General features: G+C 40.2%; 1 protein-coding gene across 6 annotated transcripts in view; it reads right to left on the minus strand.

Moving 5' to 3' along the window:
• Positions 1-26,137, minus strand: part of rasgrf2a (Ras protein-specific guanine nucleotide-releasing factor 2a) — a 48,634-nt gene that overhangs the window by 12,882 nt on the left and 9,615 nt on the right. For 2 of the 6 annotated variants that reach the window (XM_005720008.1, XM_013910164.1), the window contains exons 2-18: positions 24,163-24,269; positions 19,027-19,174; positions 18,691-18,780; positions 18,360-18,613; positions 17,954-18,033; positions 15,581-15,774; positions 14,787-14,896; positions 10,739-10,857; positions 10,486-10,649; positions 8,856-8,919; positions 8,624-8,751; positions 8,457-8,539; positions 6,370-6,618; positions 6,089-6,181; positions 5,497-6,005; positions 2,906-3,031; positions 2,132-2,221 (exon numbers count right to left, since the gene is read on the minus strand). In XM_005720008.1, coding sequence (XP_005720065.1) covers positions 2,132-2,221; positions 2,906-3,031; positions 5,497-6,005; positions 6,089-6,181; positions 6,370-6,618; positions 8,457-8,539; positions 8,624-8,751; positions 8,856-8,919; positions 10,486-10,649; positions 10,739-10,857; positions 14,787-14,896; positions 15,581-15,774; positions 17,954-18,033; positions 18,360-18,613; positions 18,691-18,780; positions 19,027-19,174; positions 24,163-24,269 — 2,608 coding nt within the window. Of the gene's footprint in view, positions 1-2,131; positions 2,222-2,905; positions 3,032-5,496; positions 6,006-6,088; positions 6,182-6,369; positions 6,619-8,456; positions 8,540-8,623; positions 8,752-8,855; positions 8,923-10,485; positions 10,650-10,738; positions 10,858-14,786; positions 14,897-15,580; positions 15,775-17,953; positions 18,034-18,359; positions 18,614-18,690; positions 18,781-19,026; positions 19,175-24,162; positions 24,270-26,137 lie in introns of all 6 variants that reach the window. The other 4 variants (XM_005720007.1, XM_013910163.1, XM_005720009.1 and 1 more) reach the window with 2 other exon arrangements.

The following is a 26,137-nucleotide window of genomic DNA, read 5'->3' on the forward strand; positions in this document are numbered from 1 at the left end:
CCTCTCTGGCACAGCTGGCTGCCGGCAGAGCCCGCGGGCACGCCACTGCAACCCCCTCTGGCCTCTGCTCCGTAGCTGCTGGGTGACCTCTCGTTTGGGGCTCTACTCAGCTCTTCCCAGGAGGGTGGCACGGTTCCCCCCCTTTGGTGGTCCTCCTCGGGTCCTCGTACTCTGCGGCCTCTGGATGTCTGGGGCCTGGATCTCCTCCATACCTGCTTCATGCCCTGGGGGACGGGGCTATGGCTCCCCACACTCCCTAGCAGATCGTTACATGGAGAAACCTTTGGAATACAAGCATGCTGATCCACACAGGTGTGCACACAGGTGTACACACGGGTGTTCACAGACACGGACTACACCTTTCTTGGCTGCTGCCTCAAAGCACATTGTGCGCTGTCTATCTTGCGTGCTGCACAATAGCATTTAATATTTAGTATTAAACTGTTATCTACTGCTAGCTAGTTTATTGTGATGGTGCTGTATTTATTATGTTGCTCTTTTTTGTTTGTTTTCGCTTCTGGTTTTTTTTCTCCATACAGGTGATCCAGGTGTTTTGTTTGTTTTTCTTTCTTTCTTCCCCCCCTTTCTCACGTCTCTTCTCCCCTCTGTTTTTCTTTCTCTCCCTCTCTTTCTTTCATTCTTTCTCCCTGTCCTATCCCCCTGTCATTTCTGTCCCGTTTGTAGCAACCGAAAATAAAATAAAATAAATACATAATTATAATAAAGGTCAATAAAATGGACCAATATGGCAAGGCCATGATGATCCACTTGGTAAAATAAATCCGCTTGGCATCTTTCTTGGCCTTAAGACAACAATTCTGATGGCTAAAGATCCAAACGGGACAACAAAAAAAGAAAAAAAAAGAAATTAATAATAAGCCACTAAAACAACAACAACATTTCCAGTTATATATTTTTTTTCTTGGACTCTAATAGAGTAGCTTTGCATGATTCATTTATTGATGCATATTTGTCTTATACTGGGCCTTGGTGAAGCTCCTCAACTTTCTAAAGCAGGGGTCTCAAACTTAAATGAGCTGTGGGCCACTGCTGACACTGTCGTCTTTATTGCTCAAGTAGTACAAAAAGCAAACAAACAAACAAGAAAACACCCACAAATATTTCAACAAACAACAAACAAATCCTCCCTAACAAAAAGTAACGGGATAAATTGCATTATTTTTCTTCATGTCAATATACGGGCCATGAGCAGAGGTGATGTGGGCCATGAGTTTGAGACCCTTGGTCTAAAGGAAACAGTTTATTCCGATTTTCTGCCTCCAAAAAATTAGGTTTTGAAAACTAGGTAGCCACATCAGTGTCTGACTTCACAAATGCACTTCTGGAAAAATCGTCAAAAATCCCCATAAACACTCTCTTTAACCTTGTGGGAAGCCATCCCAGAATTGCTGAGGCTACTATAGCTGCAAAACATGGGTCGACATCATATGAAATCCTATGGATTCAGAATGGGATATCACTGAAGTTCATGAGGGTGTGAAGTCAGACCAGTGAATATTTTTGGCAGGATAGTGTTTCTACTTTCCGTGACATCATAAAGAGCCAGAGTAGAAAAAAAAAACTCCCTCAAAATGCCTGAGTTTGTTTCCTGAGTTTTGGGCTCACAGAGTTTCTTTACAATCATATTTATCTCATAATTTGGAACCCTGGGAATGGAATATGAGCATTCACCAGTGTAACAGTATATAAATGTCAAAAAACAAACAAAGGCATAGTACTATTAAAAATGGAAGAGTATTAGAACTTTGAGACTTTTACAATCAAATACATCATCACAACAAGGCGACTGCACATACATTTTAACTAATAAAAGTTTGTAAATATAGGCTTTTAGCTACTGTTTTTAAAATCCTGATGGAGTCCCGAGACAAATAAATAGGGTCAACAATTTCAATATCCTCTGAATCAAAGTTTTTTTTTACCTTCTGTATAACATTCTTGAGTACCAGAGTAGAAGCTGTGAATTTCTAAGCACTAACATTTTTGCAGCAGATGATTTGGGCCCATCATTACATCTAGCAACCTCTTAATATTAATTTAAATGACACCAAAGCAACAGTTCCCTTCCTCTGGTGTGCATCTTTGGATCTTGATGAGTTGACATGCTCACCCTGGGAGCTGCTATGCCCAGCAGCAGCAGTGGCGATTGCAAAAGCTGAAGCTGGTGACATAGAGCAGCGAGAGGTCTCCCCTGATGTAACTGCAAGGAGTCAAAAACATTAAAAAACAGCAAGAAAAAGAGAGCCTGCTCGCTTTACACAGTCTGTTATAAATAATGTGTAAATATGTTTGTGTTATTGGTAATCATCATATTATGAGGACAAATCTGTTAACATAGTCATCTCATGTGAAAGTTGTTTGGCATGGGGACAAAAAAGAAAGTCACCAAAAATAAAATTATTAAACAAATATAAGTGGTGTTGTGAAGGTACCTGTGGGGTTTCCACAGCTCTTCACACACACAGTACCAGCGTACACCAGCAACCAGTGTAATGAGCAATCAAACCTCAAATCAGGAAAAATTACTATAACTATAAAATTACAATAGAAGTGTAACTGGTAGGGGTTACACCTCTATTGTCAGCCATCTTGACCATTAAAAAGGGTCTGCCTCAGCTGCCATGCTGCCATACTCAGAACCCAACATTTTTGAAACATCTTGCTGCCATAAAATTTAAGATAAGCTAATATTTTTCATGAAATAATGAAACGAATCAGTTTCAACCAATATATTTTCTATGCTGCACCATGAAAAAATAAAACCATGTTTAGTGTACTCATTGTTTTCCATGCCTCTAGAGATTTAGAAAATTGTGTGTGTGTGTGTGTGTGTGTGTGTGTGTGTGTGTGTGTGTGTGTGTGTGTGTGTGTGTGTATTTGGTACCTCCCGATTGACGGTAGCGGAGATGCCTCGGTGTTGAAGGCGAGCGGCAGGGGGATGTGTCACCTGGCTCACTGGTAGCTGGTGACTCAGGAATGAATTTGTCCAGGGATACTGACTCCAGGACAGCTGTTAAGGAATATACTGCATGTAACATCTGAAACAAGTATTGGAGCATTTTTTAATGAGTATACAGTACTGAGGGCAGAAAACAATCATGTGGGAGTGTGAAACACACAGAGAACAAAAGTAACTTAAAATATTATTAGGGACTATCAAGCACATGCTGAAAATAAGCCATCTCCTATCTAAAATTAACAAGTTAACTGAGCCGCCAAGCAATCCCAAGTGACATGGACCAAACACAACCCCAATTACTGTTACACTGGTAACCTAGTCTCTTAACCCTTTGAGATCTATGATGACATAGATTTCAAAGGCCCTAACCCTAACTGTACTCTAAACATACATTTAGGAGAAACTTTCTTGAAAAAGAAATGTGTGTACTTTATGATGTGCATCAGAATGATTTCTTTCTTTGCTGCCTGACTCCTAAGACTGGGGAAAACAATGTAAGAAAAACCAAAAATGATATTCTGATTAACAGGGATAATGAGGGGATTAACAGCTTGAACCTAGTCGTGACAGTACTGAAGTTTGTGTTGTCTCTGATACAAAACGTTTCCTAGTCCCTAAGACCCCCCCCCCCCCTTCCCCCCTTGTTCTGCTCTGCAGTGTTAGTAATCTTTTCAAGGCAGCATATAAACCTGTTCTCTGCCTGCTGCAGGTTCAGGATAGAATGGTCCTCCAGTTTGCAGTGAAACCCCAGAGCAGAACAAGGACAGTCATGGCCACCTATAATCCAAGACACTGGAACATGGGTCAAGAGACTGTAGAGGCAGTTAAGTGACATCAAAGACCACCAAAACAAATTGCTGTGTGACCCAGTGTTTTGAGTTTCCTTGTATTTTGATATTCGTTGTTTATGTTTTAGTCTCATTTAGTTAGCTAAAGCTCATTCTATTTTGCTTAGGTTGCCATGTTAGTTCTTTGTTTATTAGGTTCCCCTTGTATCTTTACCCCCTGTGTTTAAGTCTCCCTAACCGTTCATGTGTTTCAGTCTCTGTCTCCCATCTCCTCCTCTTGTTTACACGTTTTCCCCTTGTGACCCAATTCCTTCTGTCATTTGTTTTCCCCCCAGTCATCTTGTTCTGTTTGTGCTTATGTCCCTGTGTCATCTCCAGCCCCTTTTTCCCTCTGTATGTTTTTACAGTGTTCATGTTCCTTGTCTGTCCACCATGTTAAGTCCGCGTCTTAGCCTGTCATGCGTTTCATGTCTGCGTGTCCTATGTTGTCAAACTCATGTCATGTCATAAAACAGGAATATAACGGGTTATGTTCCTGTTTTAGTTTGAAGAGTTGTGGTGTCCCATGTTCATTCTGTTTAGTTTCACTTCCCCTGTGGTGTCATTATTCTAATCAGCTCCATGTGTTTCTACTAAGTTTAGTTTTGCATCAGTTTAGCTTGCCCCTTCGTTTGCACCTTTTTATTAGCCTCAATAAACAGCTTGCCTTTTGTTAATTCAAGTGACGTTCCACATTCCGTTTTGTCTGCATTTGGGTCCATTATTCCCTCAACACACAGTCAGCTTCCACCTGGCTGTGACAAAAAAAAGCAACCTGCCTGCTGGTAGGGAAAAACTAGATATAACAAGGCCAGTGGCTTACTGGTTTGCTGTAAAAATAAAAGTGAAGGTTTACAAAATAAAAGTGTGAGGACTGTCTACTAGTAAATTGATCATGGTCTCAGACAACCCTAAAATGCTAAACATGCTAAACCATTAATATATACCCCCCCCCCTTCCACCCACCCACCCACCCAAGAAAAGTCTACATGGAAAACACTTTGATGGTAGGAAAAAAAACATGTCTGCATTAATTGTACAGCTCTACATATCTTTTGTGACAGTTTAAAGAAATCGTACCGACAGTTAGAAAATTATAATTGTTATTATTTTTAATCTAAAAGGCTCCACAGATAACTAAGCTATGTGTTCAAAAAAGAAAGCAACCTTCAAATGAACACCAGACAGAGTGTTCATGTGAATGATTGAACTTGTGGATTACAAGCTGCTCTTCTGACTGCTATTGGACTTTGGAGAGGGTCAATAGCAAAGTAGAAAGCTCTCTTTATCTCCTTATTGTCATTCTCTTCCTTGTTGTTTGTTAGAGATTTTCTGATCTAATGCTTCAGTGCTGTTTTTATAGTGAGCAGGCTGTCAGCTGTAGCCAGATGGTGATGTAAGAGCACGATTATTCCTGTGTTGGGTAATGGTGACCCATTTATGTCTTTCACTGAGTCTGTTTAGGTGGGCAAGCCTTATCAGGAATAAATGAATGATTAGAGGAGAAAAAGTTCATTAGAGGAGAAAAATGTAAGACTACTTCTGAAACAGATGATACAAATTTTTAAACATACTTGTTTTTAATGTATTATTTTATACTAGTTGACTCTCAGGCATGTGCTTACAAATGTGTTGATATAGGGGTCTCACAGAGTGTGACTCATATGTCTTTGTATTGCAGATACCCACCCCTGCGGAAGCTGCGCCTCAGCTTCCCACAGAAGGCATCAATGCGAGGCAGCTCTCCACTGGCATCCTCCCCTGCAGCTGGACTCAGCTCTGGGGAACTAGGACCACGGCTGAGATCCAGCGGTGCCTTGGTGGAGACAGGGGGTGGTGAGGATACCCCAGAGGCCTGAGGGAGGCTAGGAGACCTTGTGGCGGTGGGTGGAGGGGAGGAAAAGCCAGAGGGCGCTCTGGTAGAGCCAGGTGGAGGAGAGGCAATGGATGGGCTGTGACTAGAGGTTGGGGAGTTGGCTGCAGAAGAGGAACGAGTGGTGGACAGGTCTAGGGCTCCTGTTTTCACACTGATAGGGGAGTTCAGGGAGAGCTTTCGGCAATGCACAGGGGAAGCGGTACGAGAGGGGATGGACAGAGGAGGAGGAGAGGAAAACTTGCGGCACAGCCTTGGCGATTTGTTGTTCAAAGGGTCAGTTCCCCACACGCCCTGGTTGGTTGCAAAGAAGAGCTCCAGGGATCTAAGAGAAAGGAAACTAGCTGATGTGCAGTGCTTGACAAGAACACACTCAAATGATTCATCAGTCCAACTGAGGGTCTTTACTTGGACTGGTCCAGTGCAAGCTGTGTGATCTTCAGACTGTAGTCAGGACAGAGTGACATGATGGACAGACGGTCACATGAATGTTGCTCAATTCTGGGGCAGTGACAGAACAAAAAGAGCATGGAAAAAGGAAGGAATGAGGAGGATGAAAGGAGCAACACAAAATGTGGAAATGGAAAGACGTGCTGCAGGCAGCTATACGTGCTAAACATGAAGGGGGGGGGGGAATACATAGAGGATACATGAATATTTGGATGCCTGTTACAAATGATGACATGTACCTTACAGGTATGGAGGTGAACGGCTTCTTATAGATGTCAGCCAGCTTGTCGATGACCACAGTAGCTGTGGTGAAGATCCTGTAAGTGTGGAGGAATGTGTTGAGGAAATCTATGGAGAGGAAGCGCAGGTCTGTCAGACGCTCTAGCAAGCGCTCCACACTGGCGTATCGGATCTGCGGGACTTTGCAGGAGTTGAGCGTTTTTGAGAAGCAAATGTCAACATCGTCTTTATGCAGTCGAGCATCAGACCTTCAGAAAGAAAATACCACAGTCAGGTTAAATCAGAATGTTTAGGGGGGTTAATCAGCCATAGTGTTGTGCAGCCCTGGTGTTCTCCCATATGCAGCTGCACAGACTGACTTTTTCCACCAGAAAAACACCCAGCATGTAGCAGCAGCTTAAACCATATATTATCTTTCATAGGATCTGTAGTTGATAATATATGTGCTGCTTTTGAGAGATGACAAGCTGTTCTGTTTGTTCAGAAGTTGGAAGCGAAAGAAAACTTAGATGTGCCTAAAGACCCCATAACAACTGCCAAGACACTAGTGAGTAATTTAGCCAAGTTGGGAATTGTAGTTTTGAAGAAGACTATCTCTAGAATCCTGCACAGGAAGGGAGAGGAGAGACCATCAAATCTGTATCTGCTTGGCAGATTTGTCAAAGAAGAATAAGCTGGGATTGCTCAGGAGACGTGTGAGACTTCTTGAAAACTACAACAGATGCTGCAGGCTGTTCTCCAGCATTTCTGGTAAAATTTCCATTCACTGAATATTAAAACAGTTAGATGATGAAAACAAAACGGAACACTAAAACATATATTTTAACAAATAACTTTTTTATTAATGTCCATACCTAATATTCATCTTAACCTGGGTTGTTAGGTCATGTCACCCACGGCACTGACAATGACCATGGATGGTATAACAGAGGACTAAGTCAGGCACATAGGATTTTATGTAGAACAGTCGAAGGGAGTCATACTTAGTGCTATCAGGAGGTGAGGTGAAGGAAGGCCAGACATTACAGCAGAGGTGAAAGTTCAGAGGAAGACATGCCAGATTTTGAGGACAGTGAGCTTGGGCAAAATGAAAACCTCCTAGGTTGATATGGACAAGGACAACTCTGGAAGATAAGAGTGTGTGTGAATTGGAATTAACAAGTTCTTATTTCCCTTTCTAAACATGTCTAAAACCTTCAGAGCCCTAGACTGCAACCTGGGTGCCTCAAAAACTGGTCTTCTCCAGAGTGTTTCACCTTCCAGTTCTAATGTCTGGCCTTCCTCCACAACATCTCTTGACAGCTCTGGGTCTGGGTCTCCTACCACAATTTCACCCTTTCCTCTATTACCCTATTTCTGAAATCCTACCAAAACAAAGTTTAGGCTCTCAAATTGAAGAAACAATCAGATTTTTAGCAATAGAATCACAATATCTGAAAATGATGATCACTTAAAAAAACAACAACTGCAATTCCTGTTATTGTTAAAACAGAGTTCATATGCGTTGGTACCCCAACCCCCACAAATGTGGCATCAATAGAAAGCCCAGGATGTCCTCTTGAGGATGTTAAGAATATACTACATGATGACGTGAAAGTCTGGTTCATTCCATATTCTATTTCAATTGTCATTGCAAATCTTAAGAAATCAGGAATGGTTCAAAACTTTAGCACAGTACTGTTAATTTAAAGATACAACATCTCACTGCTAGATTCTGTAAGATTGCAAACTGCAGTCAACAAAGTATAGGCTTTCCCCCCCCTATAAAACTGGCTCTGGTAAATCTTTGTGAAAGAAGTCCAATATGAGTCAATGACTCAGTTAAGTTCACTTCCATTCAGTGGTAGCAATACTGAGGTGAATTGTTGAGCATATACTGAACTTTTCTATCGGACAAGTGCTTCTGTTTTTGCTGTTAGCCAGCGTTAGTGAACCTTTCTTTGAAGTAGTTCTAACATTGTTAAACTCCCAAAATTAATTCAAAGTTGTACAACCAATTCTTCTTTTTATGACCATGACAAATATATAAACTTCCAACTACGACTGTAGTTATTTATACTGCACTTTTTCACTCATTTTTTCTTACTTGATCATGTGTGGCACAGAAACTTTGGAGTTTTCCTCAAACACGCTTGTCATCAGGCCGTTGCATCGGATATTATCAATGCACTAAAACACAAAGCAGAAAAAAAGCATGAAACCTTGCCACAGGTAGGTAAATTCAATTCCATCTTTGTACCATTGACTTCTTACCTGGCTGATATCACTTGTCCAGGCAGCTTTCTCCTGGCGGGAAGGAGCCAGGAGAACAATGGAGAAGGACTGACCATCAGGAGGCTCAACCACAATTTTAAACTCCAGATGGTTAAATCCTTGACTTGCTGCATTGTCGGAAATAACAAACAACAAACCAAAACATTAGTCGCACCTCAGTTGAGCTATTATGCATGGAAAAAGGAAATAATGACTGAAGAAAGACACTCACAGTCTTCATCAGTGGCATCCAGTTCCTCAATCAGAGTACACTCGATCAGGGACAACATTCCTCCCTGCTGTTATTGGAAGAAAAAACACAGCTTAAGTTAGTTATGTCACTTTTTATTTAGAAGAATATTTCCCAAAGGAAGAGGGAAAAGCAAAGTAAAAATTCAAAATAATTGTTAATTTTATAATATGAACATTTCTAAATAAAAAATTAGGAAGCAGCTGATTGCTGTTTTTAACATTTCCTCAAATATTCCTCAAATATCCTTGAAAGGATAAAGAGCTGGTCCAGTGTACTGCATCCAGGACAAAAACTGGATTGTTCCTCCTGTATTCAAAGTTCAACTAATCTACATCCTCTCTTCTCTAGTACGGTGGCATAGACCTTCCAAGAGAGGCTGAGTAGTGTGAACCCCTATAGTTGGAGCAGATCCTCTGGTCTCCCTTCTTAAAGAGAGGAATCACCACCCCAGTCTGCCAAATCAGAGACGCTGCCCCATAGCTCCAGACAGTATTTCCAGAACCCCACTGGTTTGGCCAAAGTCACCATGGCAGGGACCAACCACCTTGCAGCCACAGCTCCTTGCTACAGCCTCAGCAATGGAGGTGCTGAACAATGTCCATTTGGACTCAATGTCCCCAGCCTCCCTTGGAATGCTTTTGAAGTTCAGCAGGAGGTGGGAGTTATAGATCTCACAGATCAGGGCCTCTGCCAGGTGTTCCCAACACACCCTCACAATATGTTTGGGTGTGCCAGGTCTGTCCAGCATCCTCCCCCATCACCTGATCCAACTCACCACCACAGCTCCTCTCTTCACCCAAGTGTCCAGAACATGCAGCTGCAAATCTGATGATGCAATTACAATATTAATCATCAACCTGCGAACTAACATGTCCTGGTACAATGTGCACTTAGAGACATCCTTGTGTTCTCTGCAAATAACAGAGAAGGCGATCGTGGCTCAAGATTTGGGAGTTTGCCTTGTAATCGGAAGGTTGCCGGTTCGAGCCCCGACTTGGGCAGTGTAAAGCACTTTCCTCAGGGACTAGTAAAGCGCTATATAAATACTGACCATTTACTAGAAGTCTGTGGCTTGGATCATATAGATATGGTTTGTATCAGACAGATAGCAAACTGAGGGGCTACCCCAAAGCCTGGTGTAAGTTAAAAAATATTTTGAAGTATGAATCATGGAAGATTCCAATAATAAAAATGTTGAGATGGGAATTAGCATATGTTTCCTTTAATATTTTTCCCTATTATCTTAAATCACAAGACCGTTATCTTTTGTGTGTGTGATGCAAAAACAGAGCAAGGAAGGCATTCAAGTTTTCTGCTTTGATGGGAAATAATATTCATGAACATGCTAACCACAATGGAACCAAGATGGCTCCTTTTAGTTTTCATTTTGATTTTGCTCATTTTAACCTTGAAAAATGGTATAATTGTTGAACCTTTAAAGACCACCAGTTGGCTTTTACTATTGTTTTATTTTTGATATTATGCTTAGTGGTTTAAAACTTTTAATACATCAGTGCTGGTTAGGTCTACCTTAGCAAAGAGTTTTCAAACCAAAGGGCACTGCCCACTGAATAAATAAAATGCAAAGTTGTGAACAGGTGAAGCTGACCTTGAGCAAGTGAAGCTTCCCTCCCGATGTTCGGGTACAGATGAGGAAGTGTTTGGTAAAGAGAAAACATTGTCGCTCTCCTTCCTTCCTCAGTGAGAGAGAGCCCAGGCGCACCTTACTGAGAACACCCCGTTCACTGCTGGATGGTAAATGGATGAGAGAACCTGCCCACAAACAATGAGAATGAGTAAACTGATTAAGAACTGGAATAACATGACTTGGTAAAGCATGAAATACAAAGACAGAAGCTCACCTTGTCTGATGAAAGTTTGACTTGTGTCTAAAAGGATGTCACAGCCCTCTACAATCATCCTTTCAATGGCCAAATTCTTCCTGATGTTCTCTGTGTCGCTGACTTCATCATGTATCATCCTGCCAAAACAAACAATGATGGATGGACAATGGATGTTCTGGGGCCCATTCTTCGTACCTCGCTAAGTAGGTTAGCTGGATTTGATTGTTGACGATTTTGCGTGATCTTGGATTGTTCGGTTCCCCGAAGCTCATCCGGGACTTGCCAGGACTTGCTGGGATAAACCTGCTCGGGAGCAGGTTTACTTTATGTAAACAGGATTAGATCGCGGCCACGCAGGTATGTCCGCTTCATTTATATGAAGCAACAGCGATATTCCACCACTGTTTCACCATAAATAAATAACATCAATGTAACTAAAGATACTGCAGCACTTGATCCATTTATTGATTTCACACAGATACATACAGGTCATTTCCTAAAAAAGGGAAATGTACTATTAACATTCTATTACATGTATGTGATTATTACAGATGTAATTCATATTTCAGAGTAGTAATTGGAAATTACTTCGTGTAATCAAGATGAGAGACCGCGGCTATAAAAGCGAAGGTGGATTTGGGAAGTCTGTCGCAGCCATGTCCTGTCCGTATACGCGAGCAGCCCATTGCAGAAGGTGCAAGATTGATAAGGAGAGTCCTCAGAATTCAGCGTATATTGCGGGACAGACAGGATCCTTTCGCTCAGCGCGACAGTGTGCTCATTGAGAGATATCGATATTCCCGTGAGGGTATTATTTACTTAACCAACTTGTTGACGAGGGGGTGCAGGACCACCACCTGTCTTTTTTTGCTCTGCCCTTTTCTTGGTTGCTGTTATGAACACACAAACAGATTATTTCAGGGTCTCTTTCCAAGAGACTAAAAGCAATATAAGTGATAAATATTACCATTCTGTAGAATATTCTTATATTTCACTTTTACTTGTTCCCATGTTCTAGTGGGTCCTGTTGTGGCTCTAATGTGAAATGGGATATAATATAACATAATATAATATAATGTAATATAATATTGGATAATATAGTGTAATATAATAAATTTACCCTACCGCCTACTGGTGTTGGCCAGAGGGGCCGATGGCGTGATATGGCAGCCTGGCTTCTGTCAGTCTGCCCCAGGGCAGCTGTGGCTACAACTGTAGCTTGCCTCCACCAGTGTGTGAATGTGAGAGTGACTGAATAGTGGCATTGTAAAGCGCTTTGGGTGCCTTGAAAAGCGCTATATCAATCCACTCCATTATTATTGTTATTATTAAATTACTTACGAGTTTAATTTGTCAGCAACTTTCTGCCAGCCCTCTCTCCTTGCTTTTGCAGCCTTTGCAGTGTTCCCTTGCGTTCTGATTAAACTCTGAAACTCCTGAAATCCCTCACTTAAGGGTTCTTGCTCTGCTGCCGAAAAATACCGAGCGCGCTCCTTCGACATTTTCGCCGACCAATCAGAGAATTGCCGATCAATGTTTCTACTATCGATGCGTAGCCCCTTTTACGACACCCAGTGATCTCACATTACTTCATCCAGCTGTACTGATCGTCAACAGCAGGTGTGTTCGGGGAACCGGATTAGCGAGCTCACGGTTAGCGCGATGGTTTGGTCTTGGATGTGTCATTTGATCTTGGATGTAGTAAGCGACGTACGAAGAACGGGCCCCGGTCTGCTAGTCATGCTCTTTAAAAATATTTTCCTTCATGGCTAATGTTAGTGTGCCTAGGTCTAGGTTTTATTTTGTTTGTTTATATTTCTAGCGCCCTAAGTTCTTTAGTATCTCCTGATTTCCAGTCTTAGGTTCTGTTTAATATGCCTTTCCTTTATTCAGTGTTATGCCTTTTTCATGTCTCTATCTCAGTGTCAGGTCTGTATTGCCATTCTACGTCCCATGTTAATATTTTCAGTTTTGCTTCCCCTTGGTCTCGTCATGATCGATTACTCCCAACTGTGCTCTCCTCCTGTGTCTAATTTCCCTCGTTATCACTCTCTGTATTTAAGCCCTCTGTTTTCCTTGGTGTATCTATGATTGCCATCATTCTCTGCCGTGTGTTGTGTCTGCCAGCCTGGCTGCTAGTTATTTGTTTTCTCAGTTTAGTCAGTGTTTTTTTTTTTTTTTTTTTTGTGCTGTGCCTCCACATTTGCCTCCAGAAATCTGCATTTTGGGTCCTCTACTCCTGCCTGCTGCACACAGACCATTACACCTAAAGCCTGTTGAAAGCTGACTATAACGAAGAGTAGACATCAACCTAATTCGATCCACGAACTCAGGTTTGCCTACAGCAATTTCATAGAAGTCCAAAGATTACACAGCCAGACATTCATCAAAGCTTAACATATAAACCTCCAAAATTTAAAATGATTCTAATTGTACTGGTTTCTAATCCAAAATGTTTTTAAAGCTTGTTTGTAGCTTGACATTGTTGATTTGGTTGCCTGGCCCAAGTATTACTCCCAAACTTTTAAATTAATTTATTTCTGATCTATAAGTATTGAATAATTATTCCATAGTTTACTTACGAGGAACACACTGATACAGTTTTTTGGGTTTGTTTTTTTTCCTAGAAGGTTTTGCTGTTATATTACTGACTACATCATCAGCATGCACTTCACACGCTGCTTCTTTGGAGGTGTCTGATAAATCAGAAATATATGGGTTTCTCTCACAAAATTTAAACCTGCAGATTCCCATTTTGCAGTTTTTAAAGAATAATTACAAACCATTACCTTTTAATACACTGCTCTCAGGATTAAAACAATGTCTTAAAATAGCATTCTTGTTCTGAGAAATGTAACTTTTTAAAGCAACAACATGACTCACAGTACTCCTACTACTTAAACAACATCTAGAGATTGCTTAACTTTTGTTAGATGGCGTGTTGCCATTTCACTTAAGTAGCTTGGTAGATACTTGTCTTTCATTTCATTTTCCACCTAATTATTGCCAGCATAAAATCTTTACCGTTCTCCTTTCAATAGCCACTTTGTTTCTAATATGATATGAAATCTAATATGGGGTAATTGTTTCTATATAATGAAGAGTTTAAGAACTTTCACTACTTTTCAAACACTGTTGTTGTTTTTTTTTCCTTTTCTTTTTTTGCACGCTCTAGTCAAGTGCACTGTCATTTTTCATGTACTACATCAGTACTGAGGCTATTGAGGCAGTTATGTGCTGCAGGTGAAGCCACTTTTAAGCAGAACACTGGTAACTCATGTTTGTGTTTCATATAAACCTCAGAAACCAAATAACTGATTCAAGCTAACCATATTTTTAAGTGTGCCTATGCCAAAAGGCACACTTATTACTATTGCTCGGATTTATTATTCTTATTATTATTATTTTCCTTTTTCAGCCTGAAATTTTCGCGCATAACTCATCCCACAGTTTTGACACAAGCTTCATGTTATATAGGCGATCGTGGCTCAAGAGTTGGGAGTTCGTCTTGTAATCGGAAGGTTGCCGGTTCGAGCCCCGGCTCGGACAGTCTCGGTCGTTGTGTCCTTGGGCAAGACACTTCACCCGTTGCCTACTGGTGGTGGTGGTCAGAGGGCCCGGTGGCGCCAGTGTTCGGCAGCCTCGCCTCTGTCAGTGCGCCCCAGGGTGGCTGTGGCTACAATGTAGCTCGCCATCACCAGTGTGTGAATGGGTGGATGACAGGTTGTGTAAAGCGCTTTGGGGTCCTTAAGGACTAGAAATGCGCTATACAAATACAGGCCATTTACCATATCATTTTGTGCGGCTGGATCAGGAAGGTGTGCTATGACTTTTGGTGTTTATTACTTCTATAGTTTTTTTGCATTTTTTTTTTTTTTTTTTTTTTGGAGCCGTATGAATGGCAAACTACACTCATTGGCAGCGGCATAGGCACACTTAAAATTTCTTCAGAAATTTTCACTTTCTAGTTTTTATTATTATTATTATTATTATTATTCAACAACAGTCTGAGTATTTAATCAATACAATCATTTTTCTTAAACTGTATTCATAAGCACACACTCACTTTGACAGTTCCTCCAGTTTGGATTTGGCAAACTCAAGACTCTTGCGCTCCACATGCTCATGAGGTGTGTGCGCCAGCAGCTCGTGGAGAGTTCTGATGTAACGGGGAATCTAAAATGTAAAAAACCCATGTGACTATTTGTGAAATACACACAGCACTTCTGTAGGAATTTATTGTAAATGGTTAAACCATGAAATCCCATCCAAGCTATTCCAAAAAAGTTCCGAATGGGAAATAAACTTTTTAAATAAGAGACTGTGTGAAAGATCCACCACAGACCAAACCATGTACTCATGCTTTTCAGCATCTATTATTAATACGGTTGCATTACACTTCAGACGGCTGCAGCTTTGCATCCACACACAACAACACCAACACTGCAGGACCTAGTTCAGCCTTTAAGCCGACGAGGCGTGATTGCAGATGCCGCTCAGGTGTCTGCCTCCCCTGCAGTGGCACTGCAGACCACGCCCCACCACAGACTGAAACGAAGATATTAGAGATCTTTGTGAATGACGAAAAAACAAAGTTATTTAGATTAATGCAAATAAATTTACTATCCTGCCATTTGAGCTCATACACAGTATATCAGTATATGAGGGCAAATATATCAGGTCAAGGCATTTAAAAGTAACCATGTTATATGACTAAATATTAAACTTTGACTATATAACGCTGTCTTTATTTATTGTATCATCAGTGTTTGTTGCAAATTATTAAGCCTTACAGTTAAGTATATTACATAGTTTTTATAACAGCAGCTAATGGATTACATTGTTTAATGTAAAAAGTACCTGAAGCATTGGATAAGTGAGGAATGTCTCCAGCATCCGACCCTCGCAGGCTGCGTTGGATTCATACTGTTTCAGCAGCTTGTCAAAGTCTCTGTTCTGTTTACAGTTTGCCAGCACCTGAAGACTGTACTGGTGGTTACGCACAAACTCCTGGTAAATGTTCAGCATCGGCAGTAGAATGTCAAACAGGTCCGCTGGGTGTCAAAAAGAAGTTTAAAAGACAACATCATTGAAGGTTTTCTAGATTTTATTACATTACATTCATCATGTCCCAATATGTCCAAATATCAAAGAGAACTTAAAATGCATGCCATTGAAGAGTTCAGGTCTTAGGAGGTGAAATCTCAAACCTGCATACTACACAATGTATTATCAAAAGGTTATTCTACTATAAAAAGCAAAAAAACAAAAAAGTGATTTATAATAATGGGCCACTTTATTTGTGGCCCACACATATCTACTTCATACAAATCATAATGCAGCAAATCAGTGCATTTATCAACGTGACCATGGTCAAGAAGACCTGCTAAATTCAAACAATGTATTGAATAAGCAAGATTTAAGTGACTTGATGCGTGGTATGATTATTGTCTGCAAACAGGCTGCTTTGAGTATTTCACACACTGCTGATGCACTGATATTGTTCTACATAACAATGTCTAGGGTTCATGGAAAATGGCCAGTGGAGAACATATCTGGCGCGATGCAAAAATATCTTGTTGATGACTTCAGAATAGAATGGCCAGACAGCTTCAAACTGATAGTAAGGCAACAGTAACTCACCTTGTTACAAACAAGGTATTTCTGAAATCTGAACACACAACACATCAAACCTTGAAGCAGATGATCTACAGCAGCAGAAAACCACACTGGGTGTTAGTCTTGTCAGTGAAGAACAAGAAAGTGAGCCCACAATTCACACAGGCCATCTGTCCTGCCATCTATCATGTGCCATGTTCAGGCTGATGATGGTGGTGTTCAGGATGGTTTCTTGGCACACTGTGGGCTCCTTAGGACCACAGCCTGCTTCAGTACTTTTGGTAACCCTGTTCATCCCATCACATTACATGTTTAGTTCAATGTACTAGAAATGGCCTCAACAATCACCAGATCTCAGTCCAATAGAGCACCTTCAGGATTTGGTGAAAACGGGAAACGTGCAACCAGCTGCATGCTGCTATTGTGTAAATGTGAAAATCTCAGAGGAATTCCAGCACTTTGTTGAATCACTGCCATGAAGAATTAAGGAAGTTCTGAAGGCAAGCGTAGGTCCAACCCACAACTAGACAGGCACACCTGATAAAGTGATCAGTTTGCTTGATCTCCCTTTCAAGTTATCTGTTCAAGCATTCCTGCATCAATCCCATGTCTTCTGCTAATTTGCAGATCGATCCCTGTTTGTCCCATTCTGACCAAAACAAAAATCCATTAAACAGTCTCATTTTGCATTCACCTAAAAAACAACAACTTTGCAAATAATCCTGCTCCTTTGATATGCTATGAGCAGGCACCCGATGACACATGCTGCACTTTAGTTCATTTGCACCAAAAGCTCTTCCTCAGATGCCTTAGGATGTAATAGTAGAAGTTTGCAATCATTAATGGTGAACAACCCAGTGAATCTAACAAAGAAACCATTAACACGCTCCCGGTGAAAGCTCCTGCTGGCTTCATGTTTCCAAACTTAAAACTTCTATTTGTTTTCTGTCTTGCTGTCAGAAACTCAGTTCTCATCATTAGCCTTGACCATGGTAAATAAAAAATGGACAGATTCTTGTACAGCACTTTCTACTCTACCACTCAAATATATACAACATGTCTAACTCACCCATTGACACCGGCACTTTTTCCCATGCTTTTTCTACCCACGTGCCTTCTATCCAATCAAGATTTCAGACAGCAACTTGGGGTGGCTGTAGCTCAGGAGGTTGAGTAAGTCATCTACTAATTAGGAGGTTGGTGGTTCAATCCCTGACACTGCTGCAGTCTACACGCCAAATATTCCTGGGCAAGATGCCATTCCTAAGTTGCTCTTCAGTGCATCCATTGGACATATGAATGTTTGTGTGAATGTTAGACAAAAAGCACTTGCATTAAAAAAGTGCTTGACTGAATGAGGCAACTTGTTGAGTACTCAGGAAGTGCAGAAAAGAACCAGTTCATTTATCATGTACCACTCTAGTCTACTTCCACAGACCACCCTGTTCTATGCAAGCAGTCAGAAAGCTCCACTGGAAGCTTTGATACACAAGGAGATGAGCTACATGTAAATCAGAGGTGTGTTTTGTTTTGTTTTTTGTCTCTATACATGTAGTAGTAGAACCTTCTGACCACAGCTTATGTTAAAAAAAGTGTAAGCTTGGAAACACTCACCCAGAACTAGAGTAGGCCAGTTGGCAATTCGGGCCTTCAGACCTTGATGGAAGATTTCATGCAGAAACATGATGGTCTCACTTCATAGCGAGAGAGAGAGAGAGAGAGAGTTCAATTTGCCAAGAATGAGTTTAGTAGTATAACTATAAGGCCAGGAAGGCCGCAAGAAGGATCTAGGTTTGGTGCGTTACACCTAGACAGTTTATAGAAGCCGTTTGCTAACCAGGCTGGCAAGTGTTAGCTGATGACTTACTACATTCTCATATTTGTTCAGAAATCGATGTGTGACATCAGTATTTTATATCTAGTATATAGTTTATTACAAACTTTATTATAAACTATTACAAACAGCTGAAATACAGGATTTGTGTGAAAAGTTACGCAAAACAAAAAAAGAGAGTTGCACCTGTTGAGGAAGATGCTGCTAACATCATCATGGCGAATGGGAGGTTTCTTGGAACTGGCGGCCATGCGGAGCGGCCTAAGGAAGCAATTCACCAGGATGGAAAGCTGGTGCACGTATTCTGTCTCTGCTTCCACCATGTTGAACACAATATGGTTCCTCTTCCTCATGCTCTCAGCGTGAGGGGAACAGATATAGTCCTGGACAATGATTTTCCACTTCCTCCGACACAGCCAGCCACGCATGAAACTCTGCACCTGTATAGCCATTGCACACTAAGTTTCTCTCACAACCTTGTCTCTCTACATTTTAATATGCAGTTACAATTCTTTACCATTTTAATTTTTTTAATATCGGGGTCTTCCTCGTCTTGGTTGTTTTGGTGCGGCTGCATCCTTTCCTTGGCTTTGTTCAATACTGTAATCTGCAACAACACAACAACAGCGTCCATATGAAAAAATGTGCAAAATATAACAAAATATAAAACATTCATGGGAACATTTTAAAAGGTAAAAAAAAAGAAAAATCCCAAATAATAGGCCCCATAATCACTGGAGTCCTGCTGTGATTTAATTTAGGAATCTGCATGCTTTGATTTTAGAGTGCATGTGGGTGCCTGTGTGTGACAATATGTGCATTTATGTAGCCATGCAGATGCACTCATGCATACTTCTGCTTTGAGCCTCTCAATCTCTGTGTCCTGGTCCTCCAGCTGAGTACGAAGCTGATTGGCTGCAACCTTCTCAGTCTCCATGATCTGGACCAGATGGATGTACTTCTGCATCAGGATGTCACGTTCAATGATGATGCCAGAGTAGCTAAAAGGAGCACAGGAGGACAGTACTGAAGTCGGTTAGTGTGGTAATTTAACATGTACAGAGAGCTTTGTGTGCCAATTTGTTTTAGTTATAGACTTAAACGAATGATCAGACAGTAACCTGACATTATTGACACCTGCAGTAATATGTCATTGTGGGCAAGTAGAGGCATACTTTCTACTGAATGTTACACTAAAAATAGGAAAGACACAGAAAGTGAGACCAGAGAAAAACAGAGGTCGAGTTACGAGATCAAGTCTGTGATGTAACCAGTGCAGCACTACAACACCAGTGTGACCTAAATGTGAACCGCTGCGAGCAGAAAGAACACACACTTGCACACAAATGCACACAGGCATGTTAAACAAATATGGAACAACATGAGGTAGTAGTGTCAAATCTGCATAAACACACAAAAAGAGCAGAAGGTAGAGTTTGAGTCGCACTTTTCAGCACAGCACATTTTCTCACAAAAAGTGTAGGAACAACAAGATGAAATTGTGGAACATTTTACTACAAGATAATAAGAAGGAAAAGATTTTCATTGTAGTGGAAGGTAGCGAAACAAACAGCATTATCATGTACATACATATTTCATTACAAATAAAGGCCCTGTGTTGTCAGTTTTACCATCAAAATGTACCAGAAGTATCAAGAGTAACTTCTGCAGTATTATGTTACACCTAACATTATAAGAAATGTCTTCATCCCTGAAATGCCTTCATTTGATCCAAAACACAAAACAATAATACCTAGAAAGAAAGACAACATTTCTCTCAGGAACAGAGAGGGGGGACAGTCCAGTCTCTATTCCTGTTTATTCTGCACACCTCAGAATTCCACTGAATTGTGCTAACAGCACACTTTACTTTTTGAGGTTCTCCGAATCTCACTCGCACTGACTAAGCTGTAAAACTGTGAGGAACCTTGGAGTCATTTTTGACCAGGATATGTCCTTCAATGCATATATTAAACAAATATGTAAGACTGCTTTCTTCCATTTGCGCAACATCTCTAAAATTAGAAATATCCTGTCTCAGAGTGATGCTGGAAAACTAGTTCATGTATTTATTACTTCCAGGCTGGACTGCTGTAATTCATTATTATCAGGAAGTCCTAAAAACTCCCTGAAAAGCCTTCAGCTAATCCAAAATGCTGCAGCAAGAGTACTGACAGGGACTAGAAAGAGAGAGCAGATTTCTCCTGTTTTGGCTTCCCTTCATTGGCTTCCTGTTAAATCCAGAATTGAATTTAAAATCCTGCTCCTCACATAGAAAGTCTTAAATAATCAGGCCCCATCTTATCTCAATGACTTTGTAGTACCATATCACCCTATTAGAGCACTTCGCTCTCGCACTGCAGGCCTACTTGTTGTTCCTAGAGTATTTAAAAGTAGAATGGGAGGGAGAGCCTTCAGTTTTCAGGCCCCTCTTCTGTGGAACCAGCTTCCAGTTTGGATTCGGGAGACAGACACTATCTCTACTTTTAAGATTAGGCTTAAAACTTTCCTTTTTGCTAAAGCATATAGTTAGGGCTGGACCAGGTGACCCTGAATCCTCCCTTAGTTATGCTGCAATAGACGTAGGCTGCTCGGGATTCCCATGATGCATGGAGTTTTTCCTTTCCAGTCACCTTTCTCACTCACTATGTGTTAATAGACCTCTCTGCATTGAATCGTACTTATTATTAATCTCTGTCTCTCTCCCAACCGGTCGCAGCAGATGGCCACTCCTCCCTGAGACTGGTTCTGCCGGAGGTTTCTTCCTGTTAAAAGGGAGTTTTTCCTTCCCACTGTCGCCAAAGTGCTTGCTCATAGGGGTCATATGATTGTTGGGTTTTTCTCTGTATCTATTATTGTAGGATCTACTGTACAATATAAAGCACCTTGAGGCGACTGTTGTTGTGATTTGGCGCTGCATAAATAAATTTGAATTGAATTGAATTAAGCTACCCTCCATAACTGGACGAGTAAATGGTGGATAGAAAGTAATTATGTACTTACATGATGGATGCAGGTTGCTGATGAACTACAAGGATAAGTTACTTTAGTTGTTGTTAAACTGAAGTGTTAAGCAGTTATTTTATACTTTTAGTGCAAGTTTTCAAGGAAACCAATACCTAGACTACTTTTGTGCTTACATTTGGCTTATAGTATATTGTGTCATGGATATAATATCATATGTAAGATTAAAACAATAATCAATGGTAAGACTTTGAGCAGTAATGAAGGAGTGGTCTCTAACAGACACGTTGATGGTTTGGAGGAAATGATTACTGAAGTTAACTCAGAATCAGAATCAGTATCAATCAGGCGGAAACAAAATTAGTATCAATAGTATAGATAGTATGTGTGATGTTTATGAGTCATTTCTTTCGCAACTGTTAAAACCTCTGAAGAAATTCATGACGTCATTACTAGTTAAGTTCCAACAGAGCTCTGACTCTTGGCCAGCATGGCTTCAGTGCTAGAGAGAAAGGTTTTTCTTATTTTTTTCAATCAGTGAGGAGTAGTACGGCTTCTTAGCTTCACAGTTGGCTTTTTTATAGAGCAACAAAAGCTTTTTTCCACAAAATAAAGATCTTCTAAATTAGTGAGATGTAATTTTTTACGCGTTACTTATGGGTTATCTACTTTAAGGTTCACGTTGAGACTCTAAAACTACCCTAGCCCTCTGATGCATAGTGGTCACTGGAGTGGACAGCTACTAAAACGTACAAATCTCTTTAATGCATTGGTTTCTATGGTGGAACTGCATATTAGCCTCTAGAGTGCTCTCTGCTGCCATACTCCATTGAGGTCAATTCAGTGTTCAGTTAGTGCAACTGCAAGTAAATTTCCTCTGAATCAAAGATGGCAGACAAACTGTCACCCCTGCCGACCACTGCTGGCATATCCTGTCAATCCTTCTATGCTAAAAGAGCCCAACAGGTAAAAAAAATATGGTGATATGCAGTAACATCTAGGGAAGGATATTATCTGTTTGGAATAAGAAATTGTTGTGTCTAATATGTAGAAAACTATGATGAACCATGTGTCCAATGAAGTGGACATCATGCATTACCCACTATATTTTTTTTAACATAAGTCATAAATTGTCTCACTGTTTTTTGGGACTGTTTTGGTTATGAGTAAGCATATAATTGTTACATTTATAAGCTACTCATTTAAAATATATATTTTTGTGCAGATCAGCTGTAGTTTGAGTTACTATAATAATTATTTTATCATATTTTGTAGACTTCAAATGCAGCAAAGAATAAGGCAGCGTACAGAATAGTCCAGGAAATTCCATCCAGCTCCAGTGATGATGATTTCATTGATGAGTGCAGTGATGATGAGTGGCTGCCAGAGCAGAACAGAGACATAGGAGCTACGGATGATGAAGACACAAACAGTCAGGATGCAGAAAGTGAGAACGATGAGGGGCAGGATGAAGAGGAAGGTCAGCATGATCAGGGAGTTGTGGGAGATGGGTACATGGCACCTGACCATACTCAAGCCCGCAAAAATATTTGGAAAGTCCAAGACAATGACTTTGATGGAGACTTGCCTCCTTTTCTAGGAGAGTGGAAATTGAATGTGGAGGGGAAGGATCTCATAGATTTCTTCAGACATCTGTTTCCAGCAGATCTAATTGATAAATAAATAAATAATTTCCCCCAGGGATCAATAAAGTATTCTGATTCTGATTCTAATTGATAATATAACATACAACACCAACTTGTATGGGAAAGAACTGTCAGTAACAGGAGAAGAGATTCACCCTCCAGCAATGCAAAAGAGGAAGACCCAGTGGGACCCCACAACCCGTGAAGCGGAGAGCAGTCACCAAAGTAGCCTGTGAGGTCAGGTTTGCCACAGGATATCACTGGCCCCAACTGACCGAGGTGAAAAATGCAAACAGGTGGCATGATGTTGCGTGCACACGGAAGACCAAATACATCTGCATGCAATGCTGTGTGCCATTGTGCCCTGGATGCTTTGCAAACTTTCGCACAGCCTAGCTGTGATGAACATAGAAGTGTTCGGAGATGGAGAGACTAAGATGTCAGTTTGTGTTTTCTTCCAGCATGCTAATAAGGGCTTGGTAATACTGTCCTGCATCGTTATAGAACTGTGTAGACTCAAAAATGTTTCTCTTGTTGGAGATAGTTTGCCATATTCAGGTGTAGGATTCACAGCTAGGACTGTTGATTGGTTTTGTTATTTACATTGGGGCCTTATGAGTTGAAAGTTCCAAAAAAATTGCTGAGATTTTTTTCAAAGGATACAAGCAAACAAGTGTTTGTATATTTACAATAGAACACAACGTAATTAATTTTTACAGTAAATTCACAGTATTTCATGCTAAGTGCTCGGGCGCATGTAGTCCACTGGAGTGGACAAGTTTATAACTTTATAAAAAAAACGTATTTTTGGGGAAAAAAAGAGTTGGACATTTTTTTTCATGTCCTGAGACTAATAAAAGCACTTAACAAAAAAATCTTGACCAAGGCTTTCATAATTCATGCATCAGAGGGCTAGACAGGTAAAGCCGTCTGGTGCTGGTTTAGCTCAGTGGTTGAGCTGGTAACCATATGTTACATGGCCTGAGTGGAGCAATGCAGGATTGAGTCTGACCTGCAGCCCTTTGCTGCATGGCTTTCCCATCTCTTAATAATAATACATTTTATTTAAAGGCGCCTTTTAAAATACCCAAGGACACTATACAGAACAAATGAGACAGGCATAAAAACAGGAAATAAACACACTCTTGCTCTACAGCAGGTATTTTTCAGAGTTTTATGCTACATGCCCTTCCTGATGCAACCGAGGGAAATTTGAATCGCTGGCTGGAATTAAACTAAAAACCTTTCACTTACAAGGAAATATCTAAACCACTGCAGTATGGAGCCATTAGAAAGATCAAGTCATATACAGATAAAAATACATAAATTACAATATTTTATAACATTGTAAAAGAGTGAAAACTCTTGTCACTTCATACCTGGCCTGCTGGATGCCCCCCACCCATTCATTGCAGTCCAACTCATCCTCTGTTCGCATCTCTAGAGGTTTCTGCCCATCGTGGCCAAAATTGACCATGAAGTAGTACTATGTGAAAGAAAAGAGACAAAAAGTAATGTGACTTCATACTTGGAAAAAAGATCTCTAATCTTAGGTCAGAGTATTTTTTCAACAGGTTTATTCAGGCACAATCTAGACAATGACAGAATTATTATATGTTTTTAACTCAAGTTTAATGAAACAACATTAATGTATGTGTGCAACATACAGTCCAAATCAAAGATTAAGACCACTTGAAAAATGGAAAAAGAAATACTATTTTGCGTGATTGGATCTTAACAAAGTTCCAAGTAGAGCATCAACATGCAACAAGAAGAAATGGGAGTGAGACACCGACGCGCTTTTAATTTCCCTTTTTAATTTCACTTGTCTCGTGAATTCTTGCTTGATGTCATTTTTTGTTGCTATTATCTTTTGTTTGTTAAAGGTCTAGTGTTGGACACATAAATAATTCAGTGACAAGGCCAGGAAACAGTCCAGATTTCAATCCAGCTGAAACTCTATGGTGGAAATCAAAAGAAATTGTCTTTGACAAGAGTCCTATAAAGCTGATCTCTCAAAAGAGGAAACTAGAACCAGCTTAAATATTATTTTTTATCAGTAAGTAAATGCCTGAAAAAGCCACTTTCCTTGTATGTCTCAAAAATTTGAGTTTTTGTGTCAAATCTGTTATTTGTTTATTGGCTACAAAGTAGAAAAGATGAATGAACATCCTCCAGCTGCGGTGATAAATTCCATAATTTAAGCCAATTGTTATACACCTTGTATACACGGACTAATGAAAATAACTGTTGGCTGCAGCCCTAAGGAACATCCACACTTGGTTCACATTTTCATATTCAGCTTCCTCGTCAGAGTTCTTGCCCCAAGTAACAGCACAAAGAGCACAAGTAACACTAAAATAGCACACAGAAAACAGACCTGCTTCCTCATGAGTGGAGGTGATAATTGGAAGAGTACAAGGACTCCACTTCAAAATGAGAATTAGTGCAAATAATACAGATGCACTTACACACATGCATCTGTAAAGATGAGGACAAAATGATTAGTATCCTCCTAAGACCTGAACGCTTCCACAGCATGCACTTTTAATTTTACTTTGCTATTTGGGCTGATTGGCACCTGATGAATGTAAAATCAAAGAATTACCACTTCTTTTTTTTAACCTAATTTTTCTTTCTGAGAAAAATGAGATCTACATATGAGGACATTCGTTTTAAATTTTGATAGAACAGTGGCAGTATAATGTCCTCGAAAGTGGATATCAGGCCCTTGTAGAGAAAAATTAAGTATTTTGGTCTGGACATTCCAAAATGTCCACATCCCAATAGGAGGGTATTACCCCTAGTTTTGTCAAAATTTTCAACAAGGGCAATTCTAAACATACTAGTTTTCTTTAAAGTATTCTTATTATTGTTATTATTGTTATTATTATTATTTCAGAAAAAAATTACTAGGGTCAACATTTTTAGCCCATGAAAATCTTTTCTGTGCAATGATGTTCTTTAGCTTGGTTATCTCCACACACAGTGTAAAACTTCAGCAAGAGTTGTCACTTAAGAAAGCCACACAGTACAGAACTCTCCTGGAAGAGGTTTGGAGTAAAAGATTGCAAAGAATCAGGAAAGAAAACTAGAGAAAAATGTGTCTTAAGACCCTTAGAACAACTCCCAAGACTCGAGCAAATGAATGAGAAAGTCGGGAATTGTATTCTCAAAGAAGACAATCCCTAGAAACCTACACAGGAATGGCTGCACAGAACAGAAAACTACACTTCAAAAGTATTTCTTATCCATTTACTAGAATAGAATAGAATAGAATAGAATAGAATAGAATAGAATAGAATAGAATAGAATAGAATAGAATAGAATAGAATAGCCTTTATTGTCATTGTA

The sequence above is a fragment of the Pundamilia nyererei genome, unplaced genomic scaffold (assembly GCF_000239375.1).
Source record: "Pundamilia nyererei isolate P.nyererei 1_Seehausen unplaced genomic scaffold, PunNye1.0 scaffold00002, whole genome shotgun sequence".
NCBI classification, from domain to species: Eukaryota; Metazoa; Chordata; class Actinopteri; order Cichliformes; family Cichlidae; genus Pundamilia; species Pundamilia nyererei.